General features: G+C 53.2%; 2 protein-coding genes across 3 annotated transcripts in view; one reads left to right on the top strand and one right to left on the bottom strand.

The window, feature by feature from the left end:
• The window catches only part of plxnd1 (plexin D1), a 51,841-nt gene extending 42,841 nt beyond the window's left edge, over nucleotides 1-9,000 (top strand). The window contains exons 22-36 of the mRNA XM_086116730.1: nucleotides 724-836; nucleotides 1,556-1,660; nucleotides 2,162-2,292; nucleotides 2,375-2,573; nucleotides 2,841-2,987; nucleotides 3,078-3,234; nucleotides 3,377-3,480; nucleotides 4,156-4,219; nucleotides 4,720-4,754; nucleotides 5,114-5,218; nucleotides 5,310-5,473; nucleotides 5,539-5,686; nucleotides 6,776-6,916; nucleotides 6,992-7,066; nucleotides 8,251-9,000. Coding sequence (XP_085972856.1) covers nucleotides 724-836; nucleotides 1,556-1,660; nucleotides 2,162-2,292; nucleotides 2,375-2,573; nucleotides 2,841-2,987; nucleotides 3,078-3,234; nucleotides 3,377-3,480; nucleotides 4,156-4,219; nucleotides 4,720-4,754; nucleotides 5,114-5,218; nucleotides 5,310-5,473; nucleotides 5,539-5,686; nucleotides 6,776-6,916; nucleotides 6,992-7,066; nucleotides 8,251-8,367 — 1,805 coding nt within the window. The 3' untranslated portion in view covers nucleotides 8,368-9,000. The remainder of the gene's footprint in view (nucleotides 1-723; nucleotides 837-1,555; nucleotides 1,661-2,161; nucleotides 2,293-2,374; nucleotides 2,574-2,840; nucleotides 2,988-3,077; nucleotides 3,235-3,376; nucleotides 3,481-4,155; nucleotides 4,220-4,719; nucleotides 4,755-5,113; nucleotides 5,219-5,309; nucleotides 5,474-5,538; nucleotides 5,687-6,775; nucleotides 6,917-6,991; nucleotides 7,067-8,250) is intronic.
• Nucleotides 9,001-9,694: 694 nt separating this feature from the next.
• On the bottom strand, nucleotides 9,695-12,966 carry exorh (extra-ocular rhodopsin). 2 transcript variants are annotated; one of them, XM_086117054.1, is made up of 5 exons: nucleotides 12,541-12,966; nucleotides 12,291-12,459; nucleotides 11,747-11,912; nucleotides 10,826-11,065; nucleotides 9,695-10,549 (listed from the first exon to the last, which is right to left on the bottom strand). In XM_086117054.1, exons 1-5 carry the CDS (start codon nucleotides 12,899-12,901, stop codon nucleotides 10,418-10,420), a joined length of 1,068 nt encoding a protein of 355 aa, XP_085973180.1. In that variant the 5' UTR covers nucleotides 12,902-12,966; the 3' UTR covers nucleotides 9,695-10,417. The 2 variants fall into 2 exon arrangements, with proteins under 2 accessions (XP_085973180.1, XP_085973091.1); XM_086116965.1 differs by having other exon boundaries at nucleotides 12,291-12,966.
• Nucleotides 12,967-16,918: the final 3,952 nt, after the last annotated feature.

Below are 16,918 nucleotides of genomic sequence, written 5' to 3'. Positions count from 1 at the left end.
AGCCTCCTCGCTGCCCATCTTTCTTCCCTGGCTGTTTTTGTGCTTTCTCCTGTCCGTCTTTGTTCTTGATTTATTGTCTCTCTTGTTGTGGGAATTCTTTGGGCTCGGCGTGCAGCCGCTTTGCCCACGTCGCCGCTTGTTCCGAAGCGCCCTGGAAGTACTTTTGAGTTGAGCGTTTCGCTGCTGGGCCGCAGCAGCTGGCAAAGCCACACGTGACAGTCCCTGTCGCCCTCTTCAAACAAGTGGGACCAAAAAAAACGCTTGTTCATCTCCCCGGATGCTGGCCACCGTCCTCCTCCGTGAAACGGAACATTCAGTTCTCGCCCCGAAATGAGGAAGAAAGCTCAGATGGTTTGATTTGAAACGGCAATAAAACCCCGACTCGGCCCGTGACACGAGGAGGATGACGATGTGAAATGAGCCGATGCGAAAATCTCTTCACGACTGAAATCGCGTCGGAGAATTTGAAGGCGCGCATCTTGGGTGGGAGGAATGAAAAGGCCGCAAAACCAAAGCGGCAGGCGGCGCCGGAGCCGGTGAGTCCTCCCTGCCGGCTTCGGGGCCTCTCGCGCGTTACCCGCTGTGGGAAGAGATGAGAAAAATAAAAAACAAATTCAAATGATCTTGATTTGGAAATAGAAGACGTGCTGGAAAGGGGGCGACGTCGACACCGGGGCAGCGTGAAACCGGCGGCGGCGTCTGACTTGCCGTTGGTCCTTTCAGGCTTTGCGGAGCTGCAGACGGACATGACCGACCTGACCAAGGAGCTGAACCGCAGCCAAGGCATCCCCTTCCTGGAGTACAAACACTTTGTCACGCGCACCTTCTTCCCCAAGGTGACCGCTCTCCCTTCTCTCATTTCCACACACACACACACACTCGCTCACTCGCCTTTTTCTTCATCTGCGCCGTAAGCCGCCGCCTTTCGGCATCCGGCCGGCAGTTCACCCGGCAGCCCGCGCGCTTCCTCGCCGGCTGTATGGCAAAAAGGCCATTTTCAAGCCGGAAAAAAAAATTCCCAATGCATGGATGAAAGATTGGCAATCGTCATCCAACAACAAAGTCACCTCCGACTGTCTTTTCTTTTTTCCTCTCACGCGTCCCAAAAAAAAAAAAAAAAGGCCATTCAAGAATGGCACAAACTGCCAAACGATATCATCAGAAGAAACATGAAGAGCAAGAATTCATTTTTTTTTTTTGCACCCAAATCAACTGGCTCCAAATGTTGAGATTGTTGAGGAAGCAAGTTTGTCCCCGCATCCCATTCCACATGCGCCGGCCGGCCCTTCGCACTTTCACGCCGCGTCCACCTTTCCTCTGTCCCAGCGGTGGCCGTTTGCGTCCTCTCCTCTCAAAAGGCGCAGATGAAGCTCGCGTCAATGTCGCCCTTCGGCTCGACGCGAGATCGGCTTCCCATCTGCCCGAATGAAGCGGCGGCCGAGTTCGCGGCCGCTTTGGCGCAGGCGGAGCTCCGGGAAATCGGGCCCGGGGAGTCTCGAGGCCGCGCAAATGCTTCAAGACGCGCCATCCTGACTGCGGCCGGCTTTGTTTTCAGATGTGCTCCGATTACGAGAGGAGTCTGGTGCAGCCGACCTACGAGTACGATCCTTCGGGGCCTCGAGCTCTGCCGGAGACGCACCCGCTGTTGCAGGACTGGCAGGTGAGGCCAATTTGCCGGCGCGCTCTCGGGTAAAGGCGCCTCCGTTTGGCTCCCGACGGCTGCCGCGCTTTCCCGACCCCCGGCTCAAATGGGGGCCGGCGCCAGGGCCTGGCGGAATGGCGGGGTCAATGCCGAGGGCCAGACGGCCCGCCCGCCCGTTACGAGACAAAGTAACAATCGTGAGCTCGATCGGGAGGCGGCCGCCAGAGGGGGGGGGGGGGGGCGTCTGACGGTGACAAAGTGCCCTTTGCCCACATCGTCTTCCTGGGAAGGCTTTCCAGGTCACGCAAACTAAAATCTGTCAGGCGCGAGCATTTATCTTCATGCGCCCCTCTGCTCCCCTTCTGTCAGCCTCTCTCCGGTTGCCGCGCCCAGAGAGAGAGAGAGGGGGGGGGGGGGCGAGATGAATGGCCTCTGCGTGTTTGGGATGCGCGAAGGGCCGACAAACGGGCCCGGCAAGGCGTGAGGCGACGCGGCCTAATAACGCTTTTCCGCCCTCAGGCCGCCAGCCCGACCAGACCCAACGTGGAGGAAGGCATCGCGCTCTTCGCCACCCTCCTCAACAACAAGCACTTTCTCATCACCTTCGTCCACGCCTTGGAGCAGCAGAAGGACTTTGCCGTACGCGACAGGTAAGCGTGCGCGCACTGCGCTAAGCGTGCCGGTTTGATCTCGAAGCCGAGAAAGTAGAAAAGGACACCGAGTCCTCGGCAGGTGCAGTCTGGCCTCCCTGCTGACCATCGCCCTGCACGGCAAGCTGGAGTACTACACGGGCATCATGAAAGACCTCCTGGTGGACCTGATCGACGCCTCGGCCTCCAAGAACCCCAAGCTGATGCTGCGCCGCACCGAGTCGGTGGTGGAGAAAATGCTGACCAACTGGATGTCCATCTGCATGTACAGCTACCTCAAAGTGAGAAACGGATAAGCTCGCAGGATGGTCCGGTCCACGTCTGCAAAAGGCGTTCGCATTGTTTTCTGTTGCTAAGACGGTTGAAGTCGAGGTCACCTCGCAAGGTTCACATCATTAGTCTGAACCTTGCGGCGTGACCGCCACGCCGGAGTCAAAGTTTGTCCGTCCGCGATAAGTAGTCGAAGGCATAGATGGATGACGGCTTCACCGGCTCAGTGGGAGGGGATCAAGCGTTGCGCCGCTAACGCTATTGGACCGCTCGTTCAGGAAACGGTGGGCGAGCCTTTCTTCCTGCTGCTGTGCGCCATCAAGCAGCAGATCAACAAGGGCTCCATCGACGCCATCACGGGCAAAGCGCGCTACACCCTCAACGAGGAGTGGCTGCTCCGCGAGAATATCGAAGCCAAGCCGCAGGTGGGAGCGTCGCGCCGGCGTCGGCCTTCCCGAAAGCAAAAGGGGACGGTGCGGCTCACGGCGCCTTTGTTTTTTTTGTTTTTTTTGCAGAACATCAACGTGTCCTTCCAGGGTTGCGGCATGGACTCGCTCGCCGTCAAGGTGATGAACACCGACACCATCTGCCAAGTGAAGGAGAAAATCATCGAAGCCTTCTACAAGAACTTGCCCTTCTCCCAGTGGCCCCGAGCGCAAGACGTCGACCTGGGTAAGAGCGCCGTCCGTCCTCGCGGATCATTTTTCATCCGCCGCCGCCGCCGCCGTCGTCCTCGCGGGCCCCCCTGCAGATTTGACCCCCCCACCGAGCTTTTCTCCATGACGTCGACGCTTGTCGTCTCGCGTCCCCTCAGAGTGGTTCGACTCGGGCAGCAACGGCAAACCTCTGCAGGACCTGGACAACTCCTCGCTCACGGAGGACGGCCGCAAGAAACTCAACACCATCTTCCATTACCAGGTGCGCGCGCGCAGCGAGTGCGGCGGCCCCTCCTCGGAGGTGTTGGTGCCCATGTTTCGGGCGTCCTTCTTTTTTTTTGGAATCGGTTCAAATCAAAAAGCGGGTCACCTTTAGCCTTCGGTGGCGCGCCGGCGCATCGCCGGATGTCGTTAGCGGTCAGCGATCCGCACTCGCCGCTAGCGAACGGAGCCGTCGCCGTCAAGCTTTGATTTCACCCGCGGCGCTAGCAAAGAACGGCAATCCGGAGCGTCGGCGCCCGCGCGTACGCTAGTTTGTTGCACATAAGACGTCCGCGCCTGCGCGTCAGGCCTCGACAAAGGTAGGCCAAATCACAAAGTGTCCACGTGGGGGGGCTCATGGTGGGAACGGGTCCATGGCGGGAGGTTGCGAAAGCCGATCTTGGGTCGATTCAAATGTTTGAACGCTGCGAATTGAACATGCAAAGGAGCCATGAAGAAGGCAGCAAGCGTTGCTGCCAAATCGATCTTTTCCTTTGAAAATGGCTCACGTCGACAGGAGCGAACGGACACTGGGCGACCCTCTGACCTTTGACCTCTTCCCCGCCCGCGTTAAGTGCCACGTTTAGTTTTGCGGTGAGAGTGGCGGCACCGTTCCCCGGTGGCCCGGCGCCGGCCTCTGACCGCGCGTCCTCTTCTCTGGGCTTTCCCTCTCCAGATCCCGGAAGGGGCGTCGCTCGCCATGAGCCTGCAAGACAAGAAGGAGAAGGCGCTCGGGAGAGGTACGTCACCTCGCCTCGCTCGCGTGACGTTGACCGCAAACGGAAGAAGGCCGGCGTTTGTCGCAAGCAAGGCCTTGCCGCCGTTTTGTGGTGTTCCGAAGGTGAAATCGTGACTTTGAAACGGGAGCGTTATGGAGGCCGTTGCGACGGCGTTCGCGTCTCGCCCGAGGGTCGCCGCAGCCCATTGCAAATGTTCTGCGTGCGTCTCTCTCTCTTTCCTTTTCTCGCCTTTCACTCGTCATCTCTGTCCTTGGCGCTGCCCGACGGCGTCCTTCGCCTTGCGGCCCCCCCCCTTCATCACTTTCTGCCCTCGCTCGAACTCCTTCTCCCTGCTCGCAATGTCTTTTTGTTTTGGCTTGTTTTGTGGGGGGGGGGGGGGGGGGTTTCCTCCCTCGGCGCCGTCACCTCCTGCCCGCTTGCCTTCAGCCGTTTTCTCTCATTCTCTCTCTTGTTGATTGGACAATGTTGTTTTAATTTTTCTTTTTTGGGTCTCTCCCTAGTCAAAGACCTGGACACGGAAAAGTACGTCCACTTGGTGAGTGAGCGCCGGCGGATTCTCAACGCGGTTCTCCCGGGGTTGCTTTGGCTCCGCGCGGAGATGGAGAGAGAACGGGGGGGGGGGGGGGGTGAACGGAGGTGAAAAGGAAAAGCCGCCGCGAGGAAAGAGCGGCGCTAATGCGGCTTAAGCTCTTTTCTGCCGAGATGCGAGCCCTTTGACGTCGGAATAATGACTTCCGGGATTTGCCGGGTCAACGCTCGGTTTTTGGGGGGCGGCTTTGCACCGTCGGGCGTTTTGCCGGTCGGACACGTGACGCGGCAGACATGTCGGCCCGGTCTCGCGTCCGTCGCGTGAAACGGGGAAAGTCTTGACCGGGAGCCCGCCGGCGTTTGCAGGTCCTTCCGCACGACGAGCCGACGGAGCCCAAGAAGTCGCACGGGCAAAGCCGGCGCAAGAAGGTGCTGCCCGAAATCTACCTGACGCGCCTCCTGTCCACCAAAGTGAGCGCGCGCTCTCGGCGGGATGCTTTCGGGGGGGGGGGGGGCTTTTCCTTTTCCTTCTCCTGACCCCGCCCGTCCGCTCCTCCCCAAGGGAACGCTCCAGAAGTTCTTGGACGACCTCTTCCAGGCCATCCTCAGCATCCCCCCGGAACAGCCCCCGCTGGCGGTCAAATACTTCTTTGACTTCCTGGAGGAGCAGGCCGACAAACGGGGCATCACCGACCCGGACACCCTCCACATCTGGAAAACCAACAGGTAAGCGCCGCCGGTGAGCCGGCCAGCTTTTGAGAGAGCCCCTCACCCCCCCTGCCCCCCAACAGTTTACCGCTGCGATTCTGGGTCAACATCCTGAAGAATCCCCAGTTCGTCTTTGACATCGACAAGACGGATCACATGGACGCGTGTCTGTCCGTCATCGCGCAGGCCTTCATCGACGCCTGCTCCGTTTCCGACCTGCAGCTGGGCAAGGTCGGTGCGAGCTCGCCGGATCCGCCGACAGCTACGCGCTTCCGACGTCGCCGCGCGTAGCTCCCGCTCTCATCGAAAAACGGGTCGGACGCTGTCATCGGTCGGTCGCCGCGCGCAAAACCGCAACGTAGTCGTCCGTCCGCCATATCCGTCGGTCCGCCCCCTCACCTGCGGTCAGCGGTGCGCTTGACCTTTGAGGCGAACGCCCCCTTCGGGTTGGTCGCCTCGGTCGGGTTCGGGATTGGGGTCCCGACTGAGCTGTGAAAACCCGCGCGCTCGCTTAACGGAAGGCCCGACATCAGCGGTCCTCAAATGACAGCCCGTGGGCCGGATATGGCCCGCCTCCACATTTTGCCCGGCCCCCCTCAACAATACCAGAGACGCGTCATATAGTTTGTTTTTTTCTTTCCGGTGCGGCCACGGGATCGAGACTTGCGCGCGCATCGGAGCGAACCTTCTATTCCACCCTTTCTGCACGCTGATGTTTTGACGTTAGATGCAGGGCAATCTTTGTTGCCCTCCGCTGCAATGTTCGCACAAGCAAAATTGTACATCTGTGGCTTCATTGCGCTTTTCTTTCACACGGGAACCTCCGCATTTTGCGGAAGAAGTTATGTGATGAGAACAGCGCGGAGCAGGACACGCTCAGCCGCATCAAACGGCAACCCCGTTTCCACGGAAACCCTCTTATCTGGCAAGAAGCACGCTCACGCAGGGGGGAGAGGTCACGGGGGGGTTGGCAAACAGATGGGCGAACGGCAGGAAGTGACCTTGCGAACAGGATGCGAGAGGCTTCGCGATCGGGAGGAGCGACTTTGTCCATCGGCGGAACACCAGCGCGTCATGTCGTCATTGTAAGCGCATTTGCCGTCGCCCTCCCCCACCCGACGACGACCTCCTGTCCTCCTTTTGCTCTCGAGTGTCATCGCCAATCAAAGCCAACCGTGCCCGGCGCGCAGGGAGCGAGGAGAAGGGAGCGCGTGTGCGCGGGAAGGCCTTTTGTCGCTCGGCGAGGCGGCGGACGCGACGCGCGTTTGACAAGTTGCGCTGCGAGCGGTTCGCGTGGAAAAGCCTTTTGTCCTTTTGCAGGATTCTCCGACCAACAAGCTGCTCTACGCCAAGGAAATCCCCGAGTACAAGAAGCGGGTGCAGGGCTACTACCGGCAGATCCAGGAGATGCCGCCTCTCAGCGAGCAGGAGATGAACGCTCACCTGGCCGAGGAGTCTCGCGTGAGTGCCGCCCCGCCGGGCGTCGCCGGGCGCCGCCTCCCGCGTGGCCTCCCTGATGGCCGAACTCTTTTGCAGAAGTACCGCAATGAATTCAACACCAACCTGGCCTTGACGGAGATCTACAAGTACGCCAAGAGATACAGGAACCAGGTAGGAGCTTCTCGCCCCCCTCCCGCTGACGCCGAGTGGTGGAGTTGTTGCGGTTGAGCCGCCGTGCTCGTCTCGGGGCTCGGGGGAGACCAAGTGTGTCACTCCAAGCCAAACTGCAAATTTTCGCAGGAAATTTGCAATGAGGGAAATGATTTTTTGGGAACTTTCAAGTGCTAATTCTTCACGTATTTTCCTCCCTTGGCCCATTTCTGAGTCGGCTCGTTCCCAATCCGAGAAAGCGGGCGGGTCCCCATTTTGCGACGTCACAAAGTAAAGAGCCGCCCCCCAGCGGTGCCCGCTATGGACTCGACCCCGCAGTTGACAGCCGGGCACTTTTGGGTGACGACCTTTTAACTTTGGAAAATGCGCAATCGGCCAAACTGAGTGTTGAGGGTATGCGCGTTGGTCACGCCTCCTGTCATTTTTGCCGCGTGCTTCGGAAGGCGCCGCTCGGGATGGAAGGGCCAGAGCGGTCGCGGCGCGATGCCGACGAGAGAGGAGTTTGGTGCGCGGGTGTGCTTTTTCCCCCCACCCGGGCGTCTTGACAAGCCCAATCAAGTTTCGATTGGGATCGCAAAAGCTTTTTGTCGTTCAACACTCAAACGCGGACGCCATTTTTGGGGGGTTGTTTTGTTGCTGTCCCTCTCCTGCACGCACATGTGGCAAAAGGAGAGCCACGGTCCAAAAAAAAAAAGACTCCGCTGAAAGTCCAATTCCTGCTTGGAATGATGGGAAATAAGTACAGACTCTGAATTTAGCGATCGTCTCTTCCAACTTGTATTTTTGAGATACTTTTGAGGTCCAAGCACTAAGTGGTGGCAGCGAGCTGCGCGGCGAGCTTTAGGTAGCCTACGCTTCCTCAAGGAGGAGGCTAACGGCTCGCGCGACACGAGCACGCGCCGGGAAATGACATTAGACGCGCTCCCGGGACGGGCTTGGACGCCGCGGCGTTCGTACCGTGGAGCTTTGAACAGAAATGGTGCGGCGGGGCTTGTAGACAGACACTATGGCCGTGCGGTATCTTCTTGATGCTCCGCAAGAAGGAAGTCGCACGACTGCGGCCGACCGAGTCCCTCTTCTTCTCCACCTGCGTCGGCCTGTCAGAACCTGAAGTCAAGGCAACGGTGTCACTTTGCGTCGCCTCAAAGTCAGCCTTTTTTTGGTCGCGCTCCGGTTGTGTCCAGGTGACGAACGCCCTGGAGTGCAACCCGACGGCTCGTCGCACTCAACTGCAGCACAAGTTCGAGCAGGTTGTCGCCCTGGTGGAGGACAACATCTACGAGTGTAGCAGCGAGGCCTGAGTCTCCCCCCCCCCCCCCCCCCCCCATTGGCCTTCGCTATTGCCGTTTTGCCAGGATTGAAGCACGGTGTGGAGGCCCCCACCCCACCCCCCCCCCCCCCCTCCCCATCCGAAAGGCGTCCGGCTTGGCTTCGAAAGGGAGGCCGAGAAGAGACTTCGGTCCGGTCGGCGGGACCCGAGGCCCGGCCGGTCTTAATGCACTGAACCTTTCCCCGAGGGAACGAGCCCAATGATGCACTGCGCTGTATGATATTATGTCCATAGCAATATTTAGAGATGTGTCGTCATGCTTTGGAGCGGCCGTCCGGCCGCCCGTAGGAGCCGACGTCGTCGTCGGTAACGCCTGTAACGTTCTCAGGTGGGACTCACCGCCGTCAGTGCTTTGAACTTTTTTGTCCTGAAGCGGCGAAGCGGAGACGGGTCGAGACCAGCGAAGCGGCTCACTGGGAAAAAATGCCCTTCGCGGATCGAACGCCGTCGAAGCCGTCCGTCCGTCCGTCCGCCCGCGTCCTTTGCACCAAACTCGAGGGAAACGTGGCAAACGTGATGTATTATCTCAAGAGAAATGTCTCCTACGACTGTATTTGTGATGCCAAATGAGCGTGGATGAAATAAACAACGGCGTTTGCGCTAACATTGCGTCCGTGCCGTCGCCGCCATCTGGTCTGCCAAATGTCACCGTGGCTTTCTTTCCAAATCGAAAAATTCCGCCAATGTTTCGTACGGCAACCGAGGGAGACAAATTAGCAAAAAGTGCGCGGGACTTGAATTAAAAACCGGCAAAAGTTATGGCTGCAAGCTTGACGACGTGATCCGGAAGAAGAAGCCAAAACCGTTCCGCTCGGGTGGTCCGCTTGATTCCGAGGAACTAAAGAGGCGAGTTATTTGCTGAAGTGCGGTGGGAAAGGCATCCGCCAAATCACAAAATGACAAAAGATTGGCTTGGCCAGCGAATGAGCTCCTTCATGCAGGTTAGTGAAACCACTGAAGTCCAACTATTCGAGTTGTCTTAGAAGACATTTGAGCTCTGATCCGGGCAGGCTTCGTCTGTTCATGAATTGTCAAAGCCTGCTCGGATGAGAGGCCAAACGCCCGAGGGAACTGAAAAGACAACAAACAAAAAAAAATCCAGTTGCCATCGATTCAGTCCCAGAAGAAACACTGACTTTGCAATTGTGAACTGGCTCTTCTGTGTTCAAAGCCCGCCTCTTCGTGGGAAGCGTGCCGGCTAAGCGAGCAAGAACGGGCCAATGTTGAATTTAATGCAGGATTTTAAAAGTTTTTTTAATAGTTATTGTCATAATATGAGTCATGAATGTTTCTTTTGAAATGTGCTGTGGTGACATCACCCCAAAAAAGAACCAAAATGGCATTTAGGGATGCCCCATTAGCATTAGCCTACTAGCATAAGAGTCATGCTTAATTTTGTGTGACAACATGAATAAGAAAGACATTTCGTTAGTCAGGCAAGTCGTCTTCGATGTTGTTGAGCGGTTTGTCTTGTTTTGCAAAAAAAAGTTCCAACAGGCAACGATGCCAATCGGCTCACGACATGTTAGCTACATTTATTTGGCGTTTTGTCCAAAAGACAAATATTTCTCCGGACCCGAAAAGTTTGCGAGCCTCCGGCTTAAGGACCTAGGACCAAAATGTCGTTTTGAAAGCAACCGTTTATTTCCTTCGCGGCGACCTTGGCCTTCATGTTGAAACGTCACAAGGCATGAATACGCGGGCTGTTCCTTTAGCGGCATTTGCTACGCCGTCACATTTGTCCTTTCAAAGCGGATTAGCCGCTCGCTAGCATCATTTGCGCGCTGGCCGGCGGCGTGAGAAAACGGCTCCGCGTTGCCTCCCGCGTGCCGAAGAGCGGCAGCAGGCACGAGGGGATGCCGATTAGGAAAGTCACCCCCCCCCCCCCAAAAGAAAGGGGGGAGGGTAAAAATATATGTGGTACTTGCTGGCTGCGGGCAGTGACGGTGGATTCTAAGATGGGACACCGGGGATGAGTGGGGGGGATAACGGGCGCCTTTGAGACAGTCGGGATGCGCAGCTCAAGCGGGGGCCACCTGACTGGAGGCAACGGACGAGATCTGCGTTTTGGAGAGGGTGGCAGCCGCCGCGCTGTCTTCGTCTCCAAACGGGTTCTTGCCCCAGCACACGGTGGTGATCATGCAGTTGCGGAACTGAAGGAACAACAAACACAGTGGTGTGACCCACCGCACCGGGGTTGACGCCGAAGGCCCCCCCCCCAAACTTCCTCCGACCTTCCGCTCGTGATGTACAGACAACAACAAACATTGCGTCAGTGGCATTTTGCTCCCAGTGGAATCCTATCATACATATGTTGTGAGGGGGGGGGGGGGACCCTCCACCTGTTATATATGACAACATGTTCCTAAGAGGCCATTATTTCAAGAACTCATTTCAAATGGGAATTTGGCATGGCAAAGTGTGCTCACCTGCTTGTTGAGCAGGATGTAGATGACGGGGTTGTAGAGGGCGGCGCCCTTGGCGAAGAAAGCGGGCGCCGTCATGAAGACGGGCCCGAATTGGATGCCCTGGTTGGCGAAGATGTACCAGGCCACGCTGGCGTACGGCACCCAACACACCAGGAAGGAGATGACCATGACGACCACCATGCGGGTCACCTCCTTCTCGGCCCGCTGCGTGCTCTCCGACTCCTGCTGCTGCTGCGCCGCCTGGACACGCGCGCCACAAACAAATCGCAGGTTCGCCAAGCCCGCAAATACTTTGGTGCTTTTTTGAGGGCCATCTTCACATTACTCCAGTGTGTGCGTGCACATATACACACACACATATATGTATATGTATATTGGGGGGGGGGCAGTGTGCATCTACAGTTCAAATGGATCCATTATTGTGTCCCCAAAAACATGTCGGAGCATTTTTACTTGCAGACGTACAGAAGGTGAATTTATTTTTGTTACTTTTCCCACCACGAGCTGTACTTGTAATTCCTCCCAGAGTGTGAGTCTTTTTGCCAGCTGTGGTGTAAAAACAAACTCGAAATACGAGCGCGCACTCAGCACTTTTGTAACAAGTTCCGCTTCCATTAGTAACAAGAGCACTTGAGGATGAACACATGAATTATGAAGGCTTGCCGGCTTATTATTCATGAGGGTGACGCGGTGAGGCAGCAGACTTCCTTTCAGCTAGATGCCTCGGCTCCATGCTGGCGTGCTGGCAAAAGCCTTGGCGCCCCCCCCCCCCCCCACCCCGCCCTTTGGTGTCCTTGAGACGCTCCGAGGTGTGGGCACATTCGAGTCACTTTTTTCGGGCCATTTTTACCCCCCCTCAATGCTTTCGATTATTGGCAGAAACGAGGCCGTTTTGAGGATGCGTGTGCGTGGGTGCGGTACCGCTCTGACGGTGCACAGCAGGCGGCTGTAGCAGAAGAAGATGATGCCAAGAGGGATGACAAAATGCAGGACGAACATGTAGACGACAAACGAGCCGTTGTTGATCTCCGGTTTGGGCGTGTAGTAGTCGATGCCGCACGAACACTGCATTCCCTCTGGGATGTACCTGCGTGCGCACCCGTGCGTAAAAGCCACCCGTGGCGTCACCACGATGGACGTCACGGTGGAGGGTGGGGGGGGGGGGGGGGCACAATGGGAATAGTTTGAGCAATTATTGAATGGAGTTTCAAGGGACGGATGACGAAACAAATCTTTCCGGAAGGCGTTCAAGCGGTGTTTTTACGCATCTCGGCGGGCGGCCATTTTGCCTCGCAATGCCATTTGCTGTCCGGTGCAAAATCGCGGCTCAAGTCAATCGACAACATCCGGAACAAATGGAGCCGACCGCATTCCAAAAAATATGGATCACTTTTCTACCCTTCTGTGGAACGGCGACAACGATTCTTTCTCGCTGCGACGAAAAGCCGAGCAAAGCGCGTCGTACCGCGACCATCCGAGCAGGGGGGGCGCGGCGCAGGTCAAAGCCATGATCCAGGTGAGCGCCAGGCCGCAGACGGCGTGCTTCTCCCTAAAGCGGAAGTTGCTCATGGGTTTGCACACCACCAGGTAGCGCTCGATGGCCAAAAGCACCAGGGACCACAGGGCCACCTCGCCTGCAAACAAACAGCGGCGAGACACAAAGACGGCTGAGCGCGCCGCCGGACGCAACGGCGCGACGCGCCCCGACCTCCGACCTCCGAGCGTGGCGAAGAAGCCTTCCACGTAGCAGCCGACGACGCCCAGGCTGAAGTAGCCGCGCAGGGCGGCGTGCAGCGTGACGGTGAAGCCCCCCAGCACCATGCAGAGGTCGGCCACCGCCAGGTTGAGCAGGGCGTAGTTGAGCGGCGTCCGCAGCTTCTTGTGCTGGAGCGTCACGTACAGCGTCAGCGAGTTGATGGGCAGGGCGGTGAGGATGAGGAAGAGCATGTAGGCCGCCACCAGCGAGTACTTCCAGGGCTCCGCCAGGTAGTACTGCGGGTACTCGAAGGGGCTGCGCACCAGTCCCGTCTTGTTGGACATGGGCACGTAAAAGTCGGCTCCTTCCGTGCCGTTCATGGCCAGGACGGTGGGGGGGTTTTTTTGGGTTGTCTCGGGAACGTGGGGCGAGGCAGTGTGACGGGATGAAGACGAACTCTGCGGCCCCCCGAGGCGCCGAGCCACCTTTTAACGTGACGGGGGGATTACGGGGGCCGCGTGCAAAAATGGAATTAGCGCAATCGCGGCCTTGTCTCCTCTCCGTGACCTCCGCGCGGGAGCGCGCGCGAGAGAGAGAGACAAAATGAAAAGCGGCTTCAGGATTTGGGCGACTTTATTCAGGCGCTGACGTTGGCTGGATGTCGCCATGTTACGTTGCTGGCTTTCCTCAGCGTTATTTTATCGCCATCGTGGCCTTGATTGAGCGACGACGAGCGTTTGCAAGAGTGGCTCAAAAAAAAACAGATGCCACGAGGGATGGGAGCGCTTTCGCGGTTGGAAAAATGTCCCTTGGGGGAGGTGGGGGGGGCGAGTGGTGTTGTTCCCTTGACACCCCCCAAAAACAAAAAAAACCCCGACCATGTATAGTAAGGCGTTTTTAGCCGGAAAAAAACGACCATGTTTAGTAAGATGTTTTTAGCCGAAAAAAAACGACCATGTATAGTAAAGGGTTTTTAGCCGAAAAAAAACTACATGGTCGTTTTTTTTTGGCTAAAAACACCTTACTATACATGGTCGTTTTTTTTTTCGGCTAAAAACGCCTTACTATACATGGTCGTTTTTTTTCGGCTAAAAACATCTTACTAAACATGGTCGTTTTTTTTCGGCTAAAAACGCCTTACTAAACATGGTCATTTTTTTCGGATAAAAATGCCTTACTATATATGGTCGTTTTTTTCGGCTAAAAACGCCTTACTATATATATACATGGTCGTTTTTTTTCGGCTAAAAACGCCTTACTATACATGGTCGTTTTTTTCGGCTCGGCTAAAAACACCTTACTATACATGGTCGTTTTTTTCGGCTAAAAACGCCTTACTATACATGGTCGTTTTTTTCGACTAAAAACGCCTTACTATACATGGTCATTTTTTTTCGGCTAAAAACGCCTTACTAAACATGGTCGTTTTTTTTCGGCTAAAAACGCCTTACTATACATGGTCGTTTTTTTTCGGTTAAAAACGCCTTACTATACATGGTCGTTTTTCTCGGCTAAAAACGCCTTATTATACATGGTCCTTTTTTTCGGCTAAAAACGCCTTACTATATATGGTTGTTTTTTTCGGCTAAAAACGCCTTACGATACATGGTCGTTTTTTTCGGCTAAAAACGCCTACTATACATGGTCGTTTTTTTCGGCTAAAAACGCCTACTATACATGGTCGTTTTTTTCGGCTAAAAACGCCTACTATACATGGTCGTTTTTTTCGGCTAAAAACGCCTTACTATACATGGTCGTTTTTTTCGGCTAAAAACGCCTTACGATACATGGTCGTTTTTTTCGGCTAAAAACGCCTTACTATATATACATAGTCGTTATTTTCGGGTTAAAACGCCTTACTATACATGGTTGTTTTTTTTCGGGTTAAAACGGCTTACTATACTGTACATGGTCGTTTTTTTCGGCTAAAAACGCCTACTATACATGGTCGTTTTTTTCGGCTAAAAACGCCTTACTATACATGGTCGTTTTTCTCGGCTAAAAACGCCTTACTATACATGGTCGTTTTTTTCGGCTAAAAACATCTTACTAAACATGGTCGTTTTTTTCGGCTAAAAACGCCTTACGATACATGGTCGTTTTTTTCGGCTAAAAACGCCTTACTATACATGGTAGTTTTTTTCGGCTAAAAGCGCCTTACTATACATGGTCGTTTTTTTCGGCTAAAAACGCCTTACTATACATGGTCGTTTTTTTCGGCTAAAAACGCCTTACTATACATGGTCGTTTTTTTCGACTAAAAACGCCTTACTACACATGGTCGTTTTTTTCGGCTAAAAACGCCTTACTTTACATAGTCGTTTTTTTCGACTAAAAACGCCTTACTATACATGGTCGTTTTTTTCGGCTAAAAACGCCTTACTATATATACATAGTCGTTATTTTCGGGTTAAAACGCCTTACTATACATGGTCGTTTTTTTTTCGGCTAAAAACGCCTTACTATACATGGTCATTTTTTTCGGCTAAAAACGCCTTACTATACATGGTCGTTTTTTTCGGCTAAAAACGCCTTACGATACATGGTCGTTTTTTTCGGCTAAAAACGCCTTACTATACATGGTCGTTTTTTTCGGCTAAAAACGCCTTACTATACATGGTCGTTTTTTTCGACTAAAAACGCCTTACTACACATGGTTGTTTTTTTCGGCTAAAAACGCCTTACTATACATGGTCGTTTTTTTCGGCTAAAAACGCCTTACTATACATGGTCATTTTTTTCGGCTAAAAACGCCTTACTATACATGGTCGTTTTTTTCGGCTAAAAACGCCTTACTATACATGGTCATTTTTTTCGACTAAAAACGCCTTACTACACATGGTTGTTTTTTTCGGCTAAAAACGCCTTACTATACATGGTCGTTTTTTTCGGCTAAAAACATCTTACTAAACATGGTCGTTTTTTTCGGCTAAAAACGCCTTACGATACATGGTCATTTTTTTCGGCTAAAAACGCCTTACTATACATGGTAGTTTTTTTCGGCTAAAAGCGCCTTACTATACATGGTCGTTTTTTTCGGCTAAAAACGCCTTACTATACATGGTCGTTTTTTTCGGCTAAAAACGCCTTACTATACATGGTCGTTTTTTTCGACTAAAAACGCCTTACTACACATGGTCGTTTTTTTCGGCTAAAAACGCCTTACTTTACATAGTCGTTTTTTTCGACTAAAAACGCCTTACTATACATGGTCGTTTTTTTCGGCTAAAAACGCCTTACTATATATACATAGTCGTTATTTTCGGGTTAAAACGCCTTACTATACATGGTCGTTTTTTTTTCGGCTAAAAACGCCTTACTATACATGGTCATTTTTTTCGGATAAAAACGCCTTACTATACATGGTCGTTTTTTTCGGCTAAAAACGCCTTACGATACATGGTCGTTTTTTTCGGCTAAAAACGCCTTATTATACATGGTCCTTTTTTTCGGCTAAAAACGCCTTACGATACATGGTCGTTTTTTTCGGCTAAAAACGCCTTACTATACATGGTCGTTTTTTTCGGCTAAAAACGCCTTACTATACATGGTCGTTTTTTTCGACTAAAAACGCCTTACTACACATGGTTGTTTTTTTCGGCTAAAAACGCCTTACTATACATGGTCGTTTTTTTCGGCTAAAAACGCCTTACTATACATGGTCATTTTTTTCGACTAAAAACGCCATACTATACATGGTCGTTTTTTTCGGCTAAAAACATCTTACTAAACATGGTCGTTTTTTTCGGCTAAAAACGCCTTACTATACATGGTCGTTTTTTTCGGCTAAAAACGCCTTACTATACATGGTCGTTTTTTTCGGCTAAAAACGCCTTACTATACATGGTCGTTTTTTTCGACTAAAAACGCCTTACTACACATGGTCGTTTTTTTCGGCTAAAAACGCCTTACTTTACATAGTCGTTTTTTTCGACTAAAAACGCCTTACTATACATGGTCGTTTTTTTCGGCTAAAAACGCCTTACTATATATACATAGTCGTTATTTTCGGGTTAAAACGCCTTACTATACATGGTCGTTTTTTTTTCGGCTAAAAACGCCTTACTATACATGGTCATTTTTTTCGGCTAAAAACGCCTTACTATACATGGTCGTTTTTTTCGGCTAAAAACACCTTACTATACATGGTCGTTTTCTTCGGCTCGGCTAAAAACGCCTTACTATACATGGTCGTTTTTTTTTTTCGGCTAAAAACGCCTTACTATACATGGTCATTTTTTTCGGCTAAAAACGCCTTACTATACATGGTCGTTTTTTTCGGCTAAAAACGCCTTACTATACATGGTCGTTTTTTATCGGCTAAAAACGCCTTACTAAACATGGTCGTTTTTTTCGGCTAAAAACGCCTTACTATATATACATAGTCGTTATTTTCG

This window comes from Hippocampus guttulatus, chromosome 1 (assembly GCF_054856545.1).
Source record: "Hippocampus guttulatus isolate MCC_2025c chromosome 1, RoL_Hgut_1.0, whole genome shotgun sequence".
Taxonomy (NCBI): Eukaryota; Metazoa; Chordata; class Actinopteri; order Syngnathiformes; family Syngnathidae; genus Hippocampus; species Hippocampus guttulatus.
This window is presented reverse-complemented; position numbering and strand designations above follow the sequence as displayed.

Excerpts from the sequence above, each read along its gene's own strand:
- exorh (XM_086116965.1), bottom strand. The coding sequence starts at position 12,901 with ATGAACGGCACGGAAGGAGCCGACTTTTACGTGCCCATGTCCAACAAG. Across the intron at positions 11,913-12,290 it reads CCCCTGCTCGGATGGTCGCG|GTACATCCCAGAGGGAATGC; the intron begins GTACGACGCGCT and ends GTGCGCACGCAG. Across the intron at positions 11,066-11,746 it reads TGCTGTGCACCGTCAGAGCG|GCGGCGCAGCAGCAGCAGGA; the intron begins GTACCGCACCCA and ends GCGCGTGTCCAG.